Consider the following 20,158-nt stretch of genomic DNA (forward strand, 5'->3'; position numbering starts at 1 on the left):
ACTTAGAGGGTATATTGCACATAACCCCTCATCTATGCCTTGAATTACACTAACCCCCCACTCTTTTATTAGCACTCCCTTAAATTATGAGAAAAAAGAATGTTAATTGTACTTTATCTACCTAAAAATTGCTAAACCCTCTTCAAGCCAGTTATTAGTACTTAACCTCCTTCAATTCACGAGAAAAAGGGATGTCACTTGCAATTTATCTATCTAAAAATTGCATTTCAAGGGTGTGAAGTGCTAGTAAATTAGTTGAGGGGGTTTAATTGTGAGATGAAGGCTATAATCCTAGTCAAGGTTCTCTGATCTGTAGAGTTTGCAACCTTTTCAATCACAATGTCACCAGTCTGTGGACTAGCATCTCTTCCTCTTCCACACCAATGAATTCGATGTGTCCCTCCATTTACAAGGGACTGTTATGAGGAAATCCCGCTTTTGAGGCTTTTGATTTTCATCTGATTTTCCTAGTGATAGAAAATATTCTCATTCCCTCTGGTGTTGGTTTAATTTGATCTTCACCTAAGTAAAAAAAAAAAAAAATCAAAGGATAGCAATGAAATATTCAAAATAACCGAGGAGTGTAATAAATGCAAATTTTGGGCTAAGACAATGTTGCATAAAACATGAGCTAGAATCTAGGTGTCAAAACCATAAACTTTAGTTTATTATTTTTCAATGAATTGTAAGTGGTCAAGTTAATAATATACAAATATGATGTCATATTTTCAAAGCATATAATACTTACATATTATAGTGCAGATATATGAAAATACTCAAGATGACTAAACTTTATCTACTTGTGCAGCTGTTATATGTGAACAAGTTGTTCCAATTATCACTTGATGCCACATTAAGATGACAGGGGAAAAGAGGACCTGAGAATTGATTTATTATGCAAGGCATATTTCTCTCTAGTTTAAAAAGACTTTGTTTTATTCTGTGAAGCAATTTTCCATGCCATAGGAAACTAGCTTACCCATAATAGTTTCATGACTCTCGCGCTATCGACAACAATATGTGATAAATTCTTCACAAGCCCACAGTTTTCTCCATGAAGGTTCGATAGAAAGAACAACTTCCCCTCGTAAGACGAGTTTTTGCAACGCATTGTTGTTTATAATGAGTCAATATCAAAGTTTAAAATGACAAATAAAAGATAGTATGCACGTAACATTATGAGCGGTTTTTATTTACAAATCAAAGCTTATCGACTTTCAGATTGATGCATAGACCTAATTATTTAAGTTGATTTACTTTTGAACCCAAGTTATTTATATCGCACATTTATACATTTTGTATCTCGGTAAATGAAACAAAATATCCAACCTGCCCCTTCCAACTTCTTCCATATACAAAATTCCCAAATCCAACACTTTGACCAACACGACATGAGGCTGTGACCTTTGCCACCTCCTAAATCCGTCCCTTTCTCTCGCTCTTTGGTGTATCATCCACCTTTTTTCTGAGTTTCTTCAGAGTGATCTTGTGACTATCCACTTCTCTCTAGTTATGCCCATGTTGATCCTAGATCTTGGAGGATCTCAAAGAGAGGTCGTTGCATGAGAACTGAAGCTATACTCTCTCAACTTTTTTGAGGGTTAGGGTCAGGGTTTGAGAAAATTCTCTCGATTTATTCATGGTGTTAGGGTTTCAAATGGGAAGATGACAACGGCAACTGGGAGAGGGAGGCCGAGGGAGGAGAGAGTGGAGGTGGTGGTTGTTTTCACGGGGTCGAGGAGAGGCAGCTGGTCGGAGCTATAGTGGGTGGTGGGTTTGGAAATTCTTTTTGGAAGCACAAGATGGAGTTGGTGGGTTTAAAAATAAATTAGGTAAAGCTTGGGCTTCTAAACAAAAACTCAAATGAAATAAGTCAATAGCACAGCTCTTAAAAATGATAAAGAATAAATCCATCATGTATAAAAAGTTCTTACCATATGTCAAAATATTCTCAATCCCACCCAATCCGAACAACAACATGAAAAGTGATCGACAAACATCCTCTAATTTTGATCTTTGATTTCAGTTAGGAGAGGATGTCGGAATTAGATTTGGTGAGCGATATGGAATTTACAGAGGACAAGACGTTGAGAAAAGAGGGGATACGAGAAAAGAAAGTGGGGTGAATAAGAAAGATTTTTTTTTTCTAAGTTAACAAATGTCTGATTTTGTATTCCATAGTCCATTCATGATATGTGATAGCAAAAGTATGATACTTCACATAAATACATTAACAACACTAATACCGAATATAGACTACAATAACAAATTTTAACAAAGATAAAAATTATGTCGATCTGTTTTATTCTCTGATTATAAATCATTCTAGATCTAATCTCTAAACATTAATACCTAATGGATAATTAATAACAACAAACATCACTCTAAATTAACTAGTAAAGACAAAATTTTGGAGTTACCTCAGTAGAATAGGATTTTGGGTTTTGTGGAGTAAGTTAACAATCCATATGACCTAAGGCTTATTGCACTGCCCCTTCTTTTACCGACAAAAAATGGCTCACCTGTGACATGTCTCAACCGCCGTTATCGCGACCCATTTGTAAAAACCAAAATGTGACCACTCCTTTTGACTAAAGTCAAATGTGTCCAAGCTGCCTTCTCTAACCTCTCTTTCTTCCACCATTTTCTTTCTTATCCCTAAGATACCTTTATCTTCCTCCTTTTCTTGTCCTTCCCTCCTGTTATATTTATGTCAATTTCATCTCCCTTATCTATTCTCTATTCTCCCTCCTCCCTTCTCCTCCACTTTATATCTGTCCGCCCACCACCATCTTCACAGCTTCACATGCTGTGCGTGTATACACATTTGTATTATGTTTTTGATTTTTTTGTTTACTGAAAAATGATGAACAATTAAAGTTGTGTTAAAAATGAAATTATATAGTAAATTTTGTATAAGAAACTGTATACAAGAGTATAATTCTTATTTCTTAATTTAAGTAATACTATTAAAATAAGGACAAATTTTCAATTTAGACCTCTTTAGAAACTTATTTGAAAAAATGACCTATTTTAAAAATATTTACCAAATTCGACCCAGTTGGTTGAAACTGGGTCGAATTTGGTGAAAAAACTTAAAAAACTTCACGGGACTTGAATCCCATGAAGTTTAAGCTCCCTTAACCAACTTGATTAGGAGTGCCATAACTTCACGGGACTTGAAGTCCCGTGAAGCTTATAACTTCACGAAACTTCATGTCCCATGAAGTTTTGTCACGCCCCGGTTCTATAATGTAATAGTTTGGAACGTGACTCGGCCAGCAATATAACCATACGGTTACATTCACGCTTTTAGATCATCCTGTATACAGATATAAAGACAAACCTATACCAAAGAGCATGTAACCAAGATAAAAAAAGGAATGTATAGATAAAGAAATATCGAAAATTTTCATAGTTTTATGACAAGTCCGCAATTTATCTAAAGAGAAAGGAAAAATACACCATAACCTGGAGAGCCACATGTGACTAAAAAAAAAAGCCTAAACCAAATAACTCCTAAATCAACCGAACTGTATAACTGATAGAATGAATGATGATCACTGCTGATGAGCCTGCCCCTCGAAATACTCTCGATCCTGCGAAGAAAGAACAATTCCCGAACCTGGAGCACACAAACCCCAGGGAAGTCAGAAAACTCTCAACAAGCATGTAAAATGAATGAATTGTGCGTGTGTAAGTGTATGTAGCAGATATAAAGAAAAGATGAAAATCTAAATTAATAATGATAAAAGGAAATGCAAATCATAGAGATCAAAATGATGTCCATCGTCAAACACACAACCGTATTATTATTATTTTAGATTTGTTTGAATTAGAGAAGAATATTTTTATGTATATAAATCGATTTCCTGTAAACCGTCCCGGAAACACGGTTTCAAATCAGGATGGGCCCTTAGTTCTCATATATATATAAACCATGATATCAAGAATGCGCACAAGCCCGTTTATATACATGTTATATTCTCCGTCCAATTTCCCTTTATTAACCCCCGTGTTTGTCTGTTTAACCTAAATAACTTTGCATGAAATGTTATGCACTAACCACAGTATTACCGTTGAGCAATTTTCATAAAACTATGAGAAATAACCGTGACCCAAAACATGTCCAATCAAGAGGGGTGCATCGTCTAGTCGATGCTATAATAGTAATATCCAAGGAAAAAAAATCTCATATCGGGATATCGATATCGAGAGCATAGCCATGCTATGGAAGCACGCTTATAAATCATATTTTTACGGGAGTCGTCTTCATGCACAGTCTCTCTTATTGAAGGCAACTAGGTGATCAAGCAATAAATTTTTTTTTCATAAAGTCACACATGTCAAACATGGTATGGTATAAGGAAAGAAAGAAATCTAAAAAACTAAACATAGAGGAAATTAACATAGATAATTATTTCGATGCTAAAAAATTTATAGACTAACTAAAAACAAAATAGTTAAATATCTACCTCAGACTTGTGTAAGGTAAGTTTTTATATAAAAGCATTTACTTGTTAAATAATGGAAATAATTAAAGTTGTTAAAACATCTTGTGTTACATATTGTTATATAAACTGTATATATAATATACTAAAAACTCTAATCGTATCACAAAGATATTATTAAAAATTCTTGTTACAAAAACTATTTTACAGGAATATAGAGGTATATATATATACCGAAATATAATAATCCCACAATGAGGAATAAAAACTATAGGAATGCATGATTGTATATGATTATATAGTGAAGGCAAAAAAAAAAAAAGAACCGTGGAAACAACATGTTATAGTGTTTTATTTATTTACAATCCACGCCATTAACAAACCAATCATGGAAACAAGAGATTATGCCATTAACTTATTTACAGCTCATGCCATTAATTTATTTACAACTCATGCCATCAACTTATTTATAGCTCATGCCATTAACTTATTTACAACTCATGCCATCAACTTATTTACAGCTCATGCCATCAAACTATTTACTATGAATACCATCAACTAATATCATGTGTATAAATCAGATTGATAACTTACAAATATTAAAAACATGAAGAAAAAATGTAACGAGTGGAAAAAAATAAAAAATAAAAAAAATTATGAAGTAATAATATTGAGTAAAATAATGCTTGCCACAATACGAACGTCGGTAGAAAAACCCTAGGTTAACCCCTTCAACTTTGATAGTCAGTCTTCCTTCTCCCTTTAAATTTTATGTCCTCTGTTTTTTTTAACTACAGTGAAATTTTGGTAGAGGCGGTGGATGGGGTTTTTAAAAGATGAAAAGGGTTAGGTGGGTTTGTTAGAGAAGATAAGAGGTAAATGGGTAGTTGCAAAATAAAATAGCAAAATCTCATAAAAGGATGTGGGTGGATCAAATTCTTGAAGTTAGTTGGCGATATTTTAGGAAAAAAATCAAAACCCACGATCTCATACATCTTACAAAGGAAATGGCAGAAGATGAAGTTTCTTTGGGCTTGCTTGGTTAACTTAACACAAATGAGCCTTAAAGAAAATTTGGTTGGTTTTTCCTTTTTTTTCTTCCACTCTAAATCAAGTGGGCCTCCTATATGAAAAATTGGATAAAAAAATGATTATTATAAGTTTCAGCTGAAATTTCCAGAGAGGTAGCGTTGAAGGGGGCGATGGAGGTGATGGCGGAGGAAGGGGTGATGATGACGACCGTAGGGTGGTGTGGGCGCAGCAATGTCGGGGGGTGGCGACGCTCGACGAGCGTGGAGACGGAGCGAGGTGGGGCGGCGTCCTGGCAGCACCGATCGAGCGGCGACGGTGGCTTCGTGGAGTGTAGGCGGGCGGCAGACGGGTGGCTGACGATGCGATTGCTGGGCGGTGATTAGGGCGGGTTGCGCTCGGCCGGGAGGAGTGGGAAAGAGAAAGAGAACGACAATTTTTTAGAGGGGATGAGGAAAGATCTGAGAAGAAGAGAGAGAGAGAGGCCCATCCCTTTTTTTTCACTTGAACAAGTTTAACCTCAGTTTTGTGATAAATTATTTGAGTGGACCGTTACTTCACAGGACTTCAAGTCTCATGAAGTTATGACACTCCTAATCAAGTTGGTTAAGTGAGGCTTAAGCTTTACGGGACTTGAAGTCCCGTAATTTTTTTTATTTTTTTGCCAAATTCGACCCAGTTTCAGCCAACTGGCTGAAATTTGGCTGAAACTGGGTCGAATTTGATAAATATTTTCGAAATAGGATATTTTTTACAAATAAGTTTTTAAAGGTCTATATTGAAAATTTGTCCTTAAAATAACCATATCATTTTGCTATTAAACATTTATTCTATTTATTAAAGTATACTATAATTCTTGACAGTGTTTTTAAAGTATACTATATTTTTTTATTTGTTTAACATTTTAGTCGAGTCTTTATATTCAATAATCCATATCCCAAAAAGCAAAATAAATCAATTAGGTCATTTTAGTAGCCTTCAATTGAGAACCGTAACTAATCTTTGCTTGGATATTAGTCTTGATCTGACATTTGATTTGAAAAATTATGAATTTTGCTATTATATTGGGTGTTAGCATAAGAAATTAAAACATTATATTGTGATTTTATAGTAAGATATTATTTATCATGATATTTTTTACATGAATACCTAAACATGTTCTTTCATGCTTGATTATCTATCTTGAAAAATCATGTGCGGCATGCACCTTGCATCACTCGGGCTCGCGCATCGTCTTGCGCCTTACGCATGTGCGCGTAAACATACTTTGCGCTCACGTTGCGCCTCACACATTGACAATATTGATTCTTAAAAGTATATTATTTTATCATATTATTAAACAATTACTTGTTATAGAATTATTGATTATTTTAGTTCTGTATAATAATCTATTAAATTATTATTTTCTTCTATCTTTTATAATTTGTAATTATTTAAAGCAATTATAAACTGTTTTATAGTTCTCATTATTATTGTTTTAAATATGCATGACATGCCTGACATGTCGCCTGATGTATCCTATTACAGGGGATGCTGCAACCGATATGGTCTCTAAATATCATTTATTGTTTTCTGGCTATTTTGGGGCGATATATCCTCGATATGGCCAATATATTAGATGATATGTTAGCTGATATATCCTTTTATATGGCTTGTCACAAAATAATATACCGCGTTTGGCAATTTTTGGGCGAGATATCTTGATTTTTCCATTATATCAAATGATATTTTGGTCTAAAAAATCAGACGAAATGTTGCAACATTGATAGTACTTTGTTTATTTGACAAGGTTGATTAGTGATCCTAAACATATATTATTTATATTTTGTATGTAAACATCCGTTTTGACATTCTGATGATTACCACATATCCTTGATATTTCATTGATATCCGCCATCTGTTATAAATTTTGGCCATCTGATATTTCCCCGATATCTGGTTTTTACAACCTTGCTCATTATTATAATTTTTTAATTATATTATAGTCAATAACTTTGGGAAAATGAGATGACGCTTAGTAAGGTTATTGATAATTAGTGAATGATTAATTAGGGATGATGAACATAATTGAGAATCAGAAACATTGAGATGAGCAAAATAGGAAATCAAAAGTTTCGACATATATATTCTCTTTTATAATTAGTGCATGTGTTTATATATACATAGTAAAGCTCTTGTAAAATTAAGTGCATAGGAGCTCATCCAACTTTTTAGCCTTTGATTTTGCTTTGAGATTTGTGCTAGTATGTGATACAAATCAACGCACACATCTTGAAGATAGCATTGATGTGTAGCACGAATCCCAATACAACATCAAAGGCTAAAAAAGTTGGTGGGTAAGAGCTTTTATACACTTAAGTTTACAAGAGCTTTACTCATTTATATACACAGAAGATTCTTTGAGTTCTATTTTTTTTACGCCCTCTCCAATCATTGGATCCTTATTTTTAGTCCAACCTTCATTAGAACAAGTGGATTTTTGTGCTGTGAGAACATTAATTTTTTAGACTTATAATTGGATCCCTTTTAGATACCAAATACCTATGTAGCACGGACACGGATCCGACACGGCCATCCGACACGCCGACACGAGGCAAATCCTAAAAAATACATAGGATACGTGTGTTCGACACGTGTGTCCGACACGGACACGACATGACACGGCTTCATGTTATGCGTGTCCGTGCTTCATAGCCAAATACAACCACAAGTGCATAAGAATTGTGTATTTTCACTGTCAACTGCGTCTTCTTAATACCTTAACCTCTGACATTATTATTCAAATCTCATCCATCTACTAAATCATTAACATGTTCCTTGCATATATAAATAAAATCTAAAAGATAATTTCACTTTATAGTCTTCATTTATTCAAGATCAATGTTACAGAAAGTGTTAGGTAGACTAGACGTTTGAACCAGCACCTCGCACCTAGACGCCTAGGCGGCTTCTAGGCATTTGACTATTTTTAAAATTATTTAATTATAATAATTATTTAAAAATATGTATTAAATTCATATAAATTTGTAAAAAAATAAAAATAAAGATAGAAACATTAGATCTACAATAAACTATGCAAACTTAAATACTAAATAGCGAAAATAATAACTAACAAGATTATAGAAAGCGCTAGGAGGCTTAGGTGTTGGACCCGACACCTAGAACCTAGAAGACTTTCTTTTTTATTTTATAATTATAATAATTGATATTAAATGTTAATGTTATAGAAGTTTAGGTGCCATACCTGTGTCTAGGCGGATTTTTTTTCTTCATTTAAGTAGTGGTCGGGGAGGTTTTGTTGAAGGTCAGATGAGATAGTAGAGGTGTTCATATTTGAAGGTGAAAGGAGTTTTAAGAAGGTTGGAGGACGTGGAGGCTGCAACACTAAAAATCACGGTCAAAGTCTAAAGGGTGCAGTCCACATAAAAAAACAATGCTCTCCTAAATACTCCCAAAATCTAGGTGAGCAGCCTAGGTACTACTCAGGTGTTTGCTATCGCCTAGGCGGACTAGGCATACGCCTAGACAGACTAAGCAGTGGCTTTTTAAAATAGTGCTCAACATAAAGAGTTTAGAAAAAAAATACTAGTAATTCTTGACGTCGCTGTTCGCTCTTCCTGAAAAACGTTAAAAGACGTTGGCATCAACAATGTTAATTGATAAAATTAGAGAATAACTAGTCTAAAAGAACCATTAAGCCCTCAACTTTTTGTTAAAGAAGTGCTATCTTGGAAGTTGGGTTGGTTCTTGAGGCGCTCGTTGCACAATAGGATTTCATATTTTGTGACAAGGTAAGAGGTGAATGTCTATGGAGGTGAATTTTTGTTTTTTTTGAGAGATGGAGACAGAGTGCCAGCACAACGTGATTTCAAGGTTTCCTCGTGAGGAGTGAAGAAGGTAAATGCCCATAGATGCGAGTTTTCATTTTTGTTATTTTGTGTGTGGTAGAGTTTTTGCCTTGCCAAATCTACTCGTCTCAATTAAATGAAGATATTAATTTGATTAAGATCTTGATCAAATAAGTCCTTCCAAGTCCAACAATTAAAAATTTTGATGGACAAGAGCCTCTATTCACGTAAGTTGACAGTAGCCAATATATATGTTATATAGATATAGAGTTGAGCTACAATCTTTTAAATGTATGAGTTGAGCTACAATCCTCTTTTAAGTGTATGACCCTTTGTTAACCTAACTTTGATGCGAGCCTTGATGTGTGTCACACACCAACACAAATCTTAGAAAAAAAAATTAATGATAAAAAGTTATGGGCTTAAGTGCACTTAAATACCCTATAGTTTCCCCTACTTCGCACTTATTTCCCCTACTTTGCACTTATTTTACCATCACTTGTTTTGGCAACTCTTATATATCATAAAGTTTTGAAAATTTGCACTTATATATCCCTTGTTTTCGGCAGCTCATATATACTCTAAAGTTTTTTAAACTTGCACTTAAAAACTTTAGGGTATCTAAGTGCAAATTTTAAAAAATTTACGTTATGTAAGTGCAAGTTTTAATAACTTTAGGGTATATAAATTTCGCCAAAAACAAGTGAAGGTATATAAGTAGAAGTTTTAAGAACTTTACGATATGTAAGTGCTGCCACAAACAAGTGAGGGCATACAAGGACAAAATAGGGGAAACTATTGGGTACTTAAGTGGATTGTAGCTCAAGTCTCTCTGTCTCTATATATATACTATATACATATATATCCACATGTAACAATTTCCTTCTAAAATAATCTGAATCAAACCATGTCTGATAAGTAGTATTATATTTCAGCACATCTATAAACTGCACTTAGGTGTTCTCTCTTACCCAAAATTTGGAAGGTTCCCTTGTTGATGCTTCCAGATACTTGGAAACTTGAAGGCCTTCTCTCATCCACATGTAACATTTGTTGTACACATGTAACATTTTTCAAACAATATGGATTTGTTATGTTTGTACCATGAACTGAGGCATAAAACATTATATTCTCTAACATGAAACCTGAAAGTAAATGGTCCAAACAGATTGACAATTTCACCATGCTGTTTATTACTTGATATTACCTAGTCTATCAATTCTCATCGTAGTGTCATCAACAACTTGTGTCATTCTTGTTTCGACTTCATCTCACACTTATTATAGTGCTCACTTTGGAGTAAATGGCAAGTCATGACATGTCATTATTGTGTTTTAGAAGGATATTGTTGCCTTTTCTATGTTAAACTCCAGCACTGTCTTTATGATAGAATTGAGACATAATTTTAGTCCAGTGTAGGATTATATGACTTTATGTTGTGATTCATACTTGCTCACTGCAGACGGTATAAGTGTTTCCATGTGGCACAAAGGCACATGTTATCAGTACTTTCAAATGTTTAAATGTTCAGTTTGCATGCTAGACATTGATAGCCCCTAATCCGTGGAGTCCACCACTCCGACCCTCCTTCCAACCATAGAGGGGTCACAAAGAATAAACAGTCAAAAGAGATTTAACCTTGGAAAACTATTTTTGATGGGTCTTCCTCAGATTACATATCAGTGATACTTTTATTGTAATCATTGAGAACTAAACTGTGATGATGATATAATTTTAATTCATCTATATTTTGCACAACAAAATATGCATTTGTGTTATGCATGCATCTATCTCTATTGCATTTTTTAGATTGTGGAAACCAAGTAGAAAAAAACTATATCTACAACATAAATGAAGGAAAATATAAATCACGTGCATATAGACACAAAGACAGTATTATGAAATATTATGCTGTAACTAGTTTCTTTCGATCGTAAAACACATTTGCTTTTCTTTTGCAGAGCATAAAAGGAGAATACTGATGATTCATCAAAAGCATTCTTCATCAAGTAAAGTAAGCCTTCTCTATCTTCATTACATGCTAATGGATTCCTCAAAACATATTAATTGCTTTAAATAATACAGGTTTGTACTTAATTAGGATTTAATAACAAGTCATAAGTATCCTGGTAGTATGTGGTTCTCATCTTCTTTGGTGGCTAGAGAAATGTATTAGACAAATCCTGGTGTTATATCTACTCCTCTATACAAATGGGAGAACCCAAGATCCACTATTTATGCTACATGTAATGCTACAGTAGCATTATTACTGTAGCATCAGGGCTGGATACGATGGTAATTTTTGGAAAATATCACTGTGGCAGCATGGGAATACTGTAGTTTTTTTAAAAATCTGTAGCAGAAGCGGAACCGTAGTAAAATTCAAAAATATTACTGCAGCAATTAAAAAAATGGGATTACTGTAGGGAGAGAAAAAAAAAACGGTGTTCACGACTGGTTTATAGATAAATCTCATTCTCATTGTTAACTCTTCTCTAGGAAGAACCATTGGGAAAGGATGGATTGCAACAAGAAATACTTGATGCAGACTACTCTTTCGTATGTAATAAAATAGCACAGCTGAAGGACAAGGTATGATTATACATCCAAATAGTTTTGCTTAAGCTATCTAATATTTCTGAACTCGTATTTGTACTGCATGATACTCTGAAGAGGATATTTGAAGTTTGATTCCATAGTTTGTGTTTAGAGCCATTTGTTGAAATTTATAGTAATGCACGCTGATATGACCAACAGAAACTACCATATTTAATCACTAACCAACTATATCTACCACATTAGGATCAGCATCATATGACCGCAGTGAGATCACATAGCGCTGGGGGCAAACTACTATAGAAGAGATGCATATGTGCTTAGTATTATATACACAGCTGTACAATATTTTCAACCAGCATATAATATATTCATTACCATTAACCAATACCGTAAACCAATACCCTTTGTTCTTTTTTTTTCCAAGGTGCAGCCAAGGCCCCTTTGGCCCCAATATTCCTCCGCCTCTCTCTCTCTCTCTCTCTCTCTCTCTCTCTCTCAGTACAAAAGATGTTCTGGTACATAGTTACACTCTAAAAAAGGGTCAAAGAAAATAATGTAAGCCAGCTGAACCATCCAATATTTTAAGATAATTAATAAGAGAGATTTCTTTCACATACACAAAGTACAAAAATGTTCTGATCCTTCTGGTACATAGTCACCCTTTAAAAAATGGCCAAAGAAAATAATTTAAGCCAACTGGAGATCCGATATGTTAAGATAATTAATGAAAGTAATTTAAATAAAATTTGATAAGAAAAGTCCTAAACTATTTATGTATACTAGAAAGAAGATTATACATAAATTGTGCACAGGAAAGTCTGTATTTCATTGCTTTGTACCTTGGTGACTATTGCATTGGAGTCACTAATTGAGTGCGCTTATTTGGGCTAGTACAACCTAGATGGTAATGAAACCTCTAGCCTTTATTAGTTAATAAATTTATTAAAGAGTTTTCTCTGGTGATCATGTCCTTTTACTTTGAAGGTTTACATGGCCAAAGTGTCAGCTAGGCTCATGAATTATGATTGAATATCATCTACTGCAACTAACGCCTTAAGTTTCCATACTAAGTTACTATAATAGTTTCAAGGTCAGAAGAGTTGTTTACAACTGTCATGTATCCTGCTTCCTGCTAACAGAATACCAAATGAACACTAACGTTTGTGATATGGGTATTAATTCATGGCTCTTGACTTGACCATATCAAACCTAGCCTGTTCACTGGTGTTACGTACCAGTTTGAATTGGCCTTCCTAGTGTGTGCAAAGTCTTGAGGTGGCAAATAGTCCTCTAGATTATGACATTGGAGTAGCTGCTTTATAGAAAATATTACAACAATTATTGTACCTTGCATTGTAAATATTCTCTTCATATTCTTATTTTTTTTATTTAGGTGACTCATTGGTTGCCAGTTTTGGATTTATTCTCTGCATATTCTTGGACTGTAAATATTCCCTTCATATTCTTGTTATTTTTATTCAGAGCGACTGATTGGTCTCTCAGTTTTGTATTTTGATGTGTATTTGGGCTGAGGCAAGCATAAACTTCAGCAAGTTTTGTGGAACTTGGCTTCATGGAAATTGTTGGCAAAATTTTCTCCTACAGATTTTGGTTGTAATTTCAATGCAACATAAAACCCAAACTAAACTTTCTTATACTTAGATCTGTTGATTTGCATGTCAAGGTTTTTTAAAGGGAAGTTTGAGATGAAATTTGGTTGTAAAGGGTTACTTGGTGTGGCTGATGGTAAAGAAATATTCTAGGGGTTATTGCCGGAGGTTTGAGATTCAAACTGGAGAGTTTCCTGGCGGGAAGCTTATTGCTGATACTGAAAGTGAACTAGAGATGATTAGGTTGTAACTGGATGATTGGATCAATCCGGACACAATTTAAGTGGTTGCCAAACACAGCCTATAATCCTCCTGCATAAGTGATATGACTAAATCAGAACACCACAGCTAGGAAGTAGAGATCTTCGCAGCCAAAATTTCATATTTGATAATTATATAGGGAAACTCTAGATTGATCACAGGCCAATTAATGAACTGATTTCAGGCTAATGGAGATTTAATTTCAGTTTGACAAAGGACCAAGTAACCCCCATATGGACAGGGTAGGAGTCAAAAAGTGTAAGTATTTACGTTATCTTTTACGTAGAAGTACCTACGAAGTAATTAGTTAAGCTAACTTGTCATTTATAATTTCAACAACTAATTAACCGAGTACTTGTTATCTACACAACATAAGCAGCGAGTAGAATATAAGATAGATTTGATTTGTTAGAGAATATTAAGACCAACATCAAGACCAACACCACATATTGTTAAAAAGATGCTTAATCTTGATGAGGAATATTTTACAGGAAAAAGGCCAAATATTTTAAGAACAAGTTCACCACAGGACACTAGTCAAAACCAATAGATCTAGTTGATCCCTGACTCCCTGCTTGCTACTGATAGAGATAGAAGAGAAAGTGCAGAGGCAGAACAGGGGAAAGCGCTGGCAGAGAATAATGGGACCCAGACCCTTTGTTTATTAGTGAAAACATTTAAATCCTCCCTGCCACAGCCATAGCCCAAAGGGTTATAATTCAGGAAGTGAAGATAAAGTCTAAACAGCCTCTTGTCCAAATGTGTCTCATGTGAGCACCTCATCTCTTTTGCCTGAGGTGTTCATCTGGGCACATCAGGCTGGTGCCTTAATAACATTCAGCAATCTGGCTGTAGTTGAGCTGAAGTGCCTGAAATCACTTTCCTGAGCGTCTGTGGCACCTAGTGAATCACTTCTCAAGTCACTCTTGTTATTCAGACCCCATCCTTTAGTTGAACTACTATAACTTGACCTATAAAGTATTGACATAGCATACCCTTATAGCTGATTCTTATGGTTAATAGGAGGTCCAATATCCACAAAGCACTTTCGCCACTACCAATCTTGAATGAAGAAATATTATTTTCCTTTGTGGACTGTCATATAGAGTTTTATTCTGCTTGATTTTAGCATCTTTGCTATGAACTTGACAATAACTGCGCATTTGGCCATGAGCTCATGCCCTAAAGTCATGGGTCGGAAAGTTCAATTTCTGAAATTCCTTGACCGGGGTTTCTTGCATCTGTGCTTGTTTCTTTTTTCTTTCCAAATCATATTTTCCTAATTTTATTTTATTTTTATATTTTTATTATTCTTTGACAAGATCTTCCGTAACGTTCCTCAACAATATCCTTCCACTATCCCTTTTTAAAACCCTGACCTGTTCATCAGATGTAATTTTAGCTTCACACAGTGACTGCAACCGTGCTATTGCAAATCAAAATGGTTTTGGAACCTTGCTTTTATAACAACAGATTTTATTATGCGGTATAGTAACAATTCTCTATGGCGACTTGCTGACATCCATGTTGTACATAACAAATGAAGACTAACACCTAAATTGTTAAACATACTACTCCAGTAATTTACTGGTAGGATTTGTTTCTCTTTTGCAGTACTATGGAGTTGTATGAAAATTTTGTAACATTCTTCCTTGTCATCGGTGGCCAAGCTCTTGATGTAAGTTGCAAGTGACGTCCAAAATCATGTTGAACCATGCTGTTATTATTATGTCCTTTGCCTTGTTCTAGGATCTCTCCCCCTCTGCTTTGTTTTTTCTTTTTTTTTGTTCACACTAAAGCCTATTTAACTGTCGATTTTTGTTGAATGCAGTTGCTTGGGTCATTAACCTATTGTTTCGAAATTATCAATTTGAAGTGGCAGTTATTACAGATTGAAATGTCCATGGAAATGATATTTGCTTGTACGGTCATAAGTCATAATATATGATGTTTTTTGCCTGGTTGTATACTTTTTACCTAGGAAATTACTGTGAGGTTATCCAACTTAAAATTTGTTTTCCAAGAAGGTAGTTGACTTATGAATTAGTTTTGCCCAACTTTTGCAAGTAAGTTCCTGATTGGCACACATCTTTATTTATCTTGCTCATTTTTATTGGTTATTCATGATGCTCAGCCATTTTTATTGATTTGTTGATCTTTTCATTGAAGGCAAAGATGCTTGAAGAGAACATTGAGAGTACAAAACGTGGAAGAGTGTATCCATCGGAAGTTGAGGCTGAATTGAAGAAACGACTTGCTCAACTAACAGATCACTTAATTCAGAAACAAACCCAGGTTTCTTTCAAACACGATCTTTTTAGATATTATCTGGATTTTGTATTTTGATTCACTTTTATTATACTCTTCTATGGTTTTGTCTTACTGTAAGTGACCCACTAAGTTGCTTTTGTACCATGCTTACATACATATTCTTGAAATAGTAAATAAATAAAAATGTGCTAAACATAACAGATTTTTATGGTTCATTGTTGGAGGCAAGGAAGCGCCAGAGATATTAAGAACTTCTGTTCAGATCCGGTAGTCTTCAGTCAAGTAATACATGTAACCTAAAAGATTATTTTATGTATTCATCTTGCTTGTTGACCAAACTTTTGCAAATGAGTATAATAGCAAAGGAGTAAGCTTGACGATATAACCTTAGCTCGATGCAAGGTGAATTTGATTAACTGATGATAGCAACCTGTGGGGCATCTTAGGAGAGCTCTGCATAAGAACAAGACATGTAGGATATTTGCCTCACATGCTGGTCACAACTAACTGACGCAGGACAATCTATAAGGCTTTACTGGACAAGTAATCTAACAAACTCAATGCAATGCGTATGCAAAATTAACATAAAAGGCCAGCGGAAATAAAACTACAGATAATCAAAATATAAATCAACAACAAATAAACTAAACATTTAATAGTAATTATAACTAATAGAAAGAATTAAGTTCGAATCAAGCAAAGGCAATGAAAGAACTCTCGCACAACTCACGGAAACTTAAAAGTGTTGACTTCTTGAATTAAGTGTCTGAGAATTAAACTTTCAAATTCGAGTTTTAGATTCATTATCAGCACAAACCTTTGATGTGTCTTTGAGTTGATTCTGATTCGATGCTTTGCTGGTTGTCGAAGATCAAGACTGCAATGTCGAAGGCAATGCTCGAGAAGAGGACTGCTGGAAACCTGCGAGTAGAGCAGGGGACAGATTTGCGGCGAGGTCGAGGTTGTTGTCAAGGGCACTGGGTGTTCTGTGTGCAATTGCAGGGAGAAGATGATTGCGCGATGTTTGTGCAATCTATCCTGGAGTAAGAAAATCAATAAGGCAGAGGTTTGTGGGTTCGTTGCTACTTTGAGGGAGATGAAGAAGATGGTTTGGTCTTGTGTTATGTAGTTCACGAGAAAAGAAAGAGAGTTGGTGGAGAGGGAATTCGGGATTACATGGGTTCAATGTTACCAATGTGCGAGGCACAATGCGGGATGTAAAGTTAGTTTACATGCACATGCGCAATATGCAATGCGATGCACGCACCTAAGTAAAGCGAGGTGCATTACACACATAGAATTTTTCAAGATATACAAACATACATAAAGAAGCATGTGGTCATGAAACTTCACATAAAAAAGATGTCAATGAAAAGATGTCTATGACTCAAGATAAATAATGTAAATTACCAAAGTCATAATAGTCTTAGTCAGAGTACTAACACACCCAAGAAGTTTGCTAATATCGATGAAAATTAAGTAGTCTACTAAAACAAAGCAAATAAATAGCAAAATAATAGTCTAATGATTCTAATCATCCTCCTCAACATCATCATCATCCCCTTCAAGGGGAATATCCTCCTCAGTTTCATCCTCTTCTTCGTAAACTCTTCTTCATATTCTGACTCTGAAACCGATTCCCTCCTTGATGATGAACCAATAGCACTAGAAGATTCCTGACCCCTACTTGTTGACCTTAAATATCTAGCATCATCTTCTTTAGCTCCCATTGCATCTCCTACGACACCAAATGTAAGGCGATCCTCACCCTTGACCAAGTCATTTTTTGCATTGTGACCTTCACCTAATTCCCCTAGCAACCACTTGTTGCTTTCGTCTATATCAACAACTTGATCGGATTAATAACATCTTTACAGTCAAATCTCTCCTTCAAAGCTTGATTGCATTTGTAGTATACTAGATCTTGCAACTTCTTATGTCTAATATATTCCTCTTCTTACTGTGTATCTGTAATTCGTACTAAGTAGTCAATTGAATATACTATATCTCTAAAAAGATTGAATCAATTTTGTTGAATTAAAAGAAACTCAACATACTTGCTCAAAAGTACTTCAATTTCTTTCAGAACCTGAGGAGCTATAAGTAAGGCTAATGACTCTTACGGTAAGTTTCTGCCCACTCTGGGACTGATGCACTATAAGATTCCCACCAATCAACTATCAATATAGATTATTAGATAGTGTTAGTAGTGTATTTCCTATAGAACACGTAGTGAATTAAAGGATAGGATTATTGATATTTACCCGGTGACTTTTTTTTTCCGATTTCTCTTGGCAATATCCATATGAAAATNCCAGCTCAAGGTTATTGATAGCGGATAACGTCGCATAGCGGTGAGAATCTAAAAAATAGCGGTCTAATTTATATATGTACAAAATAGCGGTCTAATTTATATATGTAAAAAATAATAAGAAAAATAAAAAAAATCTAGAAAATCTAAAAGTGCATAATTGATGACTTAAAGAGATCCAAACCATGAAATAAACATGTAACAGTCACATAATGCCGAAGACGATTGGAGGAGTCAAAGAGTCGTCTTCGAGAAGATGAGCTGAGCGGTGAGAGGAGTACAATAGGAGGGCTCATAGCGTGAGGAGGTGAGAGAAAGTGTTGAAGGAGGTGCCGGGTGAGAATATGCTAGAAATCGTGATGGACGGTGGGATGTAGTGGTTGCGGATCAGATTTAATTTTTAAAAAATAAACCTCAAATTGCTTTTAAATAGCGGTCAAAAAGTGAATTTTGCTCGCAATCGCTGCTATTCACCGCTGTGACGTGCTATTAATCGCTTTTGCGAGTGGAAAATGCAAATTTCGCAATATGTTACCGCTATTACACGATAGCGTAATGGGAAGAGACGACTAACGTTATTAGCGACGCTATTGCGATGCTATTTATCGCTATTTATAATAGTGATCCTGTTATTTGTCAACCTTTTCTTGGTCATTGATGGGCACCATCTTCTCAATTACTTGATAAAGGCATTTCATAATGTCATCATCTCCTTGTATATTAGAGTGATCATAGAAAAATGCACGATTAAGGTAATATCCTGTAGCATGCAAAGGCTGATGAAGCTGGTCTTGCGACCTCTTATCAATTATCTTGAAAACATTTGAATATTTTGTTGCATCATCAATAAAGGCTTTTGCAATAGCCTTCTTCGATCTATCCACCGCCTCATAAATGTAACCCATAACAGGTCTCTTCTCGCTGTCAACAAGCTTTAGAACATGAATTGGACTAGTCGTGAGTTTAAGAATACGAACAATATCTTTCTAGAAGGAAGGCATGTGAACTATTCTTTCGACTAATTTGCCCTTTGGATATCTTGCCTACTTATTTTGTTTCTATTTCTCCAAGTTGAACATCTTTATAAGATTGATTTTTTTCTTGTGGATGCTGGATAATTGTCATAAAAGAAGTGGCAAATCGTATCAGTGCCGGTCGGAGGAGCTCTTTGTAGTTAGTCTGACCTCTCATCAGTTTCAAAAGCCATCCATGTGAGTAGATGAATCATGTCAACTTCATAGCTTGATTTCACAGTTGATAATTTACCAATATCCTTCAACATAATATTTGATACAATGAGTGGTACATGTGGTCCAATATAAATGAGGATATTTAGCCTCCAATAATTTTCCTGTAACAAAACCAAAATCAAGATCAGAACTAAATAACAAACATAAACTACTCATAATGAAAATAAACTCAAATGTCTAAGTTTTTACCTGCTAGCTTGATACTAGAATGATTATCTGTAACAACCTGCACAACACTCTGAGGTCCTATCAACTTAATTTGCTCATCAAATATCTTATACATCCTTTCGCTCATCTTGATCTCTTGGGAAGCATCAATAGAAGAAAGAAATACTGCACTAAGAGGATAATTCAAGATAAAATTGAACAATACCTTGTCCTTTCGGTCACTCCAACCGTCAGACATGAAAGAACAATCTTTGGTGGTCCACACCTCTTTATGAGGTTTCATCAAATCTTCGCTATATTTCTTCTCATTCTTGAGCAAAGGCTCTCCCTTAAGCGGTGGAATGTAGGAGGTGACAAGTTCGGCCCAAAAGCCCCTATGGATTTCAACATAATTCTGAAT

The 20,158-nt window shown here is 35.0% G+C and overlaps 1 protein-coding gene across 1 annotated transcript in view; it reads left to right on the forward strand.

Moving 5' to 3' along the window:
• Nucleotides 1-20,158, forward strand: part of LOC109827529 (golgin candidate 2) — a 50,992-nt gene that overhangs the window by 20,492 nt on the left and 10,342 nt on the right. The window contains exons 6-8 of the mRNA XM_020394540.1: nucleotides 11,290-11,342; nucleotides 11,828-11,920; nucleotides 15,928-16,053. Coding sequence (XP_020250129.1) covers nucleotides 11,290-11,342; nucleotides 11,828-11,920; nucleotides 15,928-16,053 — 272 coding nt within the window. The remainder of the gene's footprint in view (nucleotides 1-11,289; nucleotides 11,343-11,827; nucleotides 11,921-15,927; nucleotides 16,054-20,158) is intronic.

The sequence above is a fragment of the Asparagus officinalis genome, unplaced genomic scaffold, assembly GCF_001876935.1.
Source record: "Asparagus officinalis unplaced genomic scaffold, Aspof.V1 AsparagusV1_Un280, whole genome shotgun sequence".
Lineage (NCBI taxonomy): Eukaryota > Viridiplantae > Streptophyta > Magnoliopsida > Asparagales > Asparagaceae > Asparagus > Asparagus officinalis.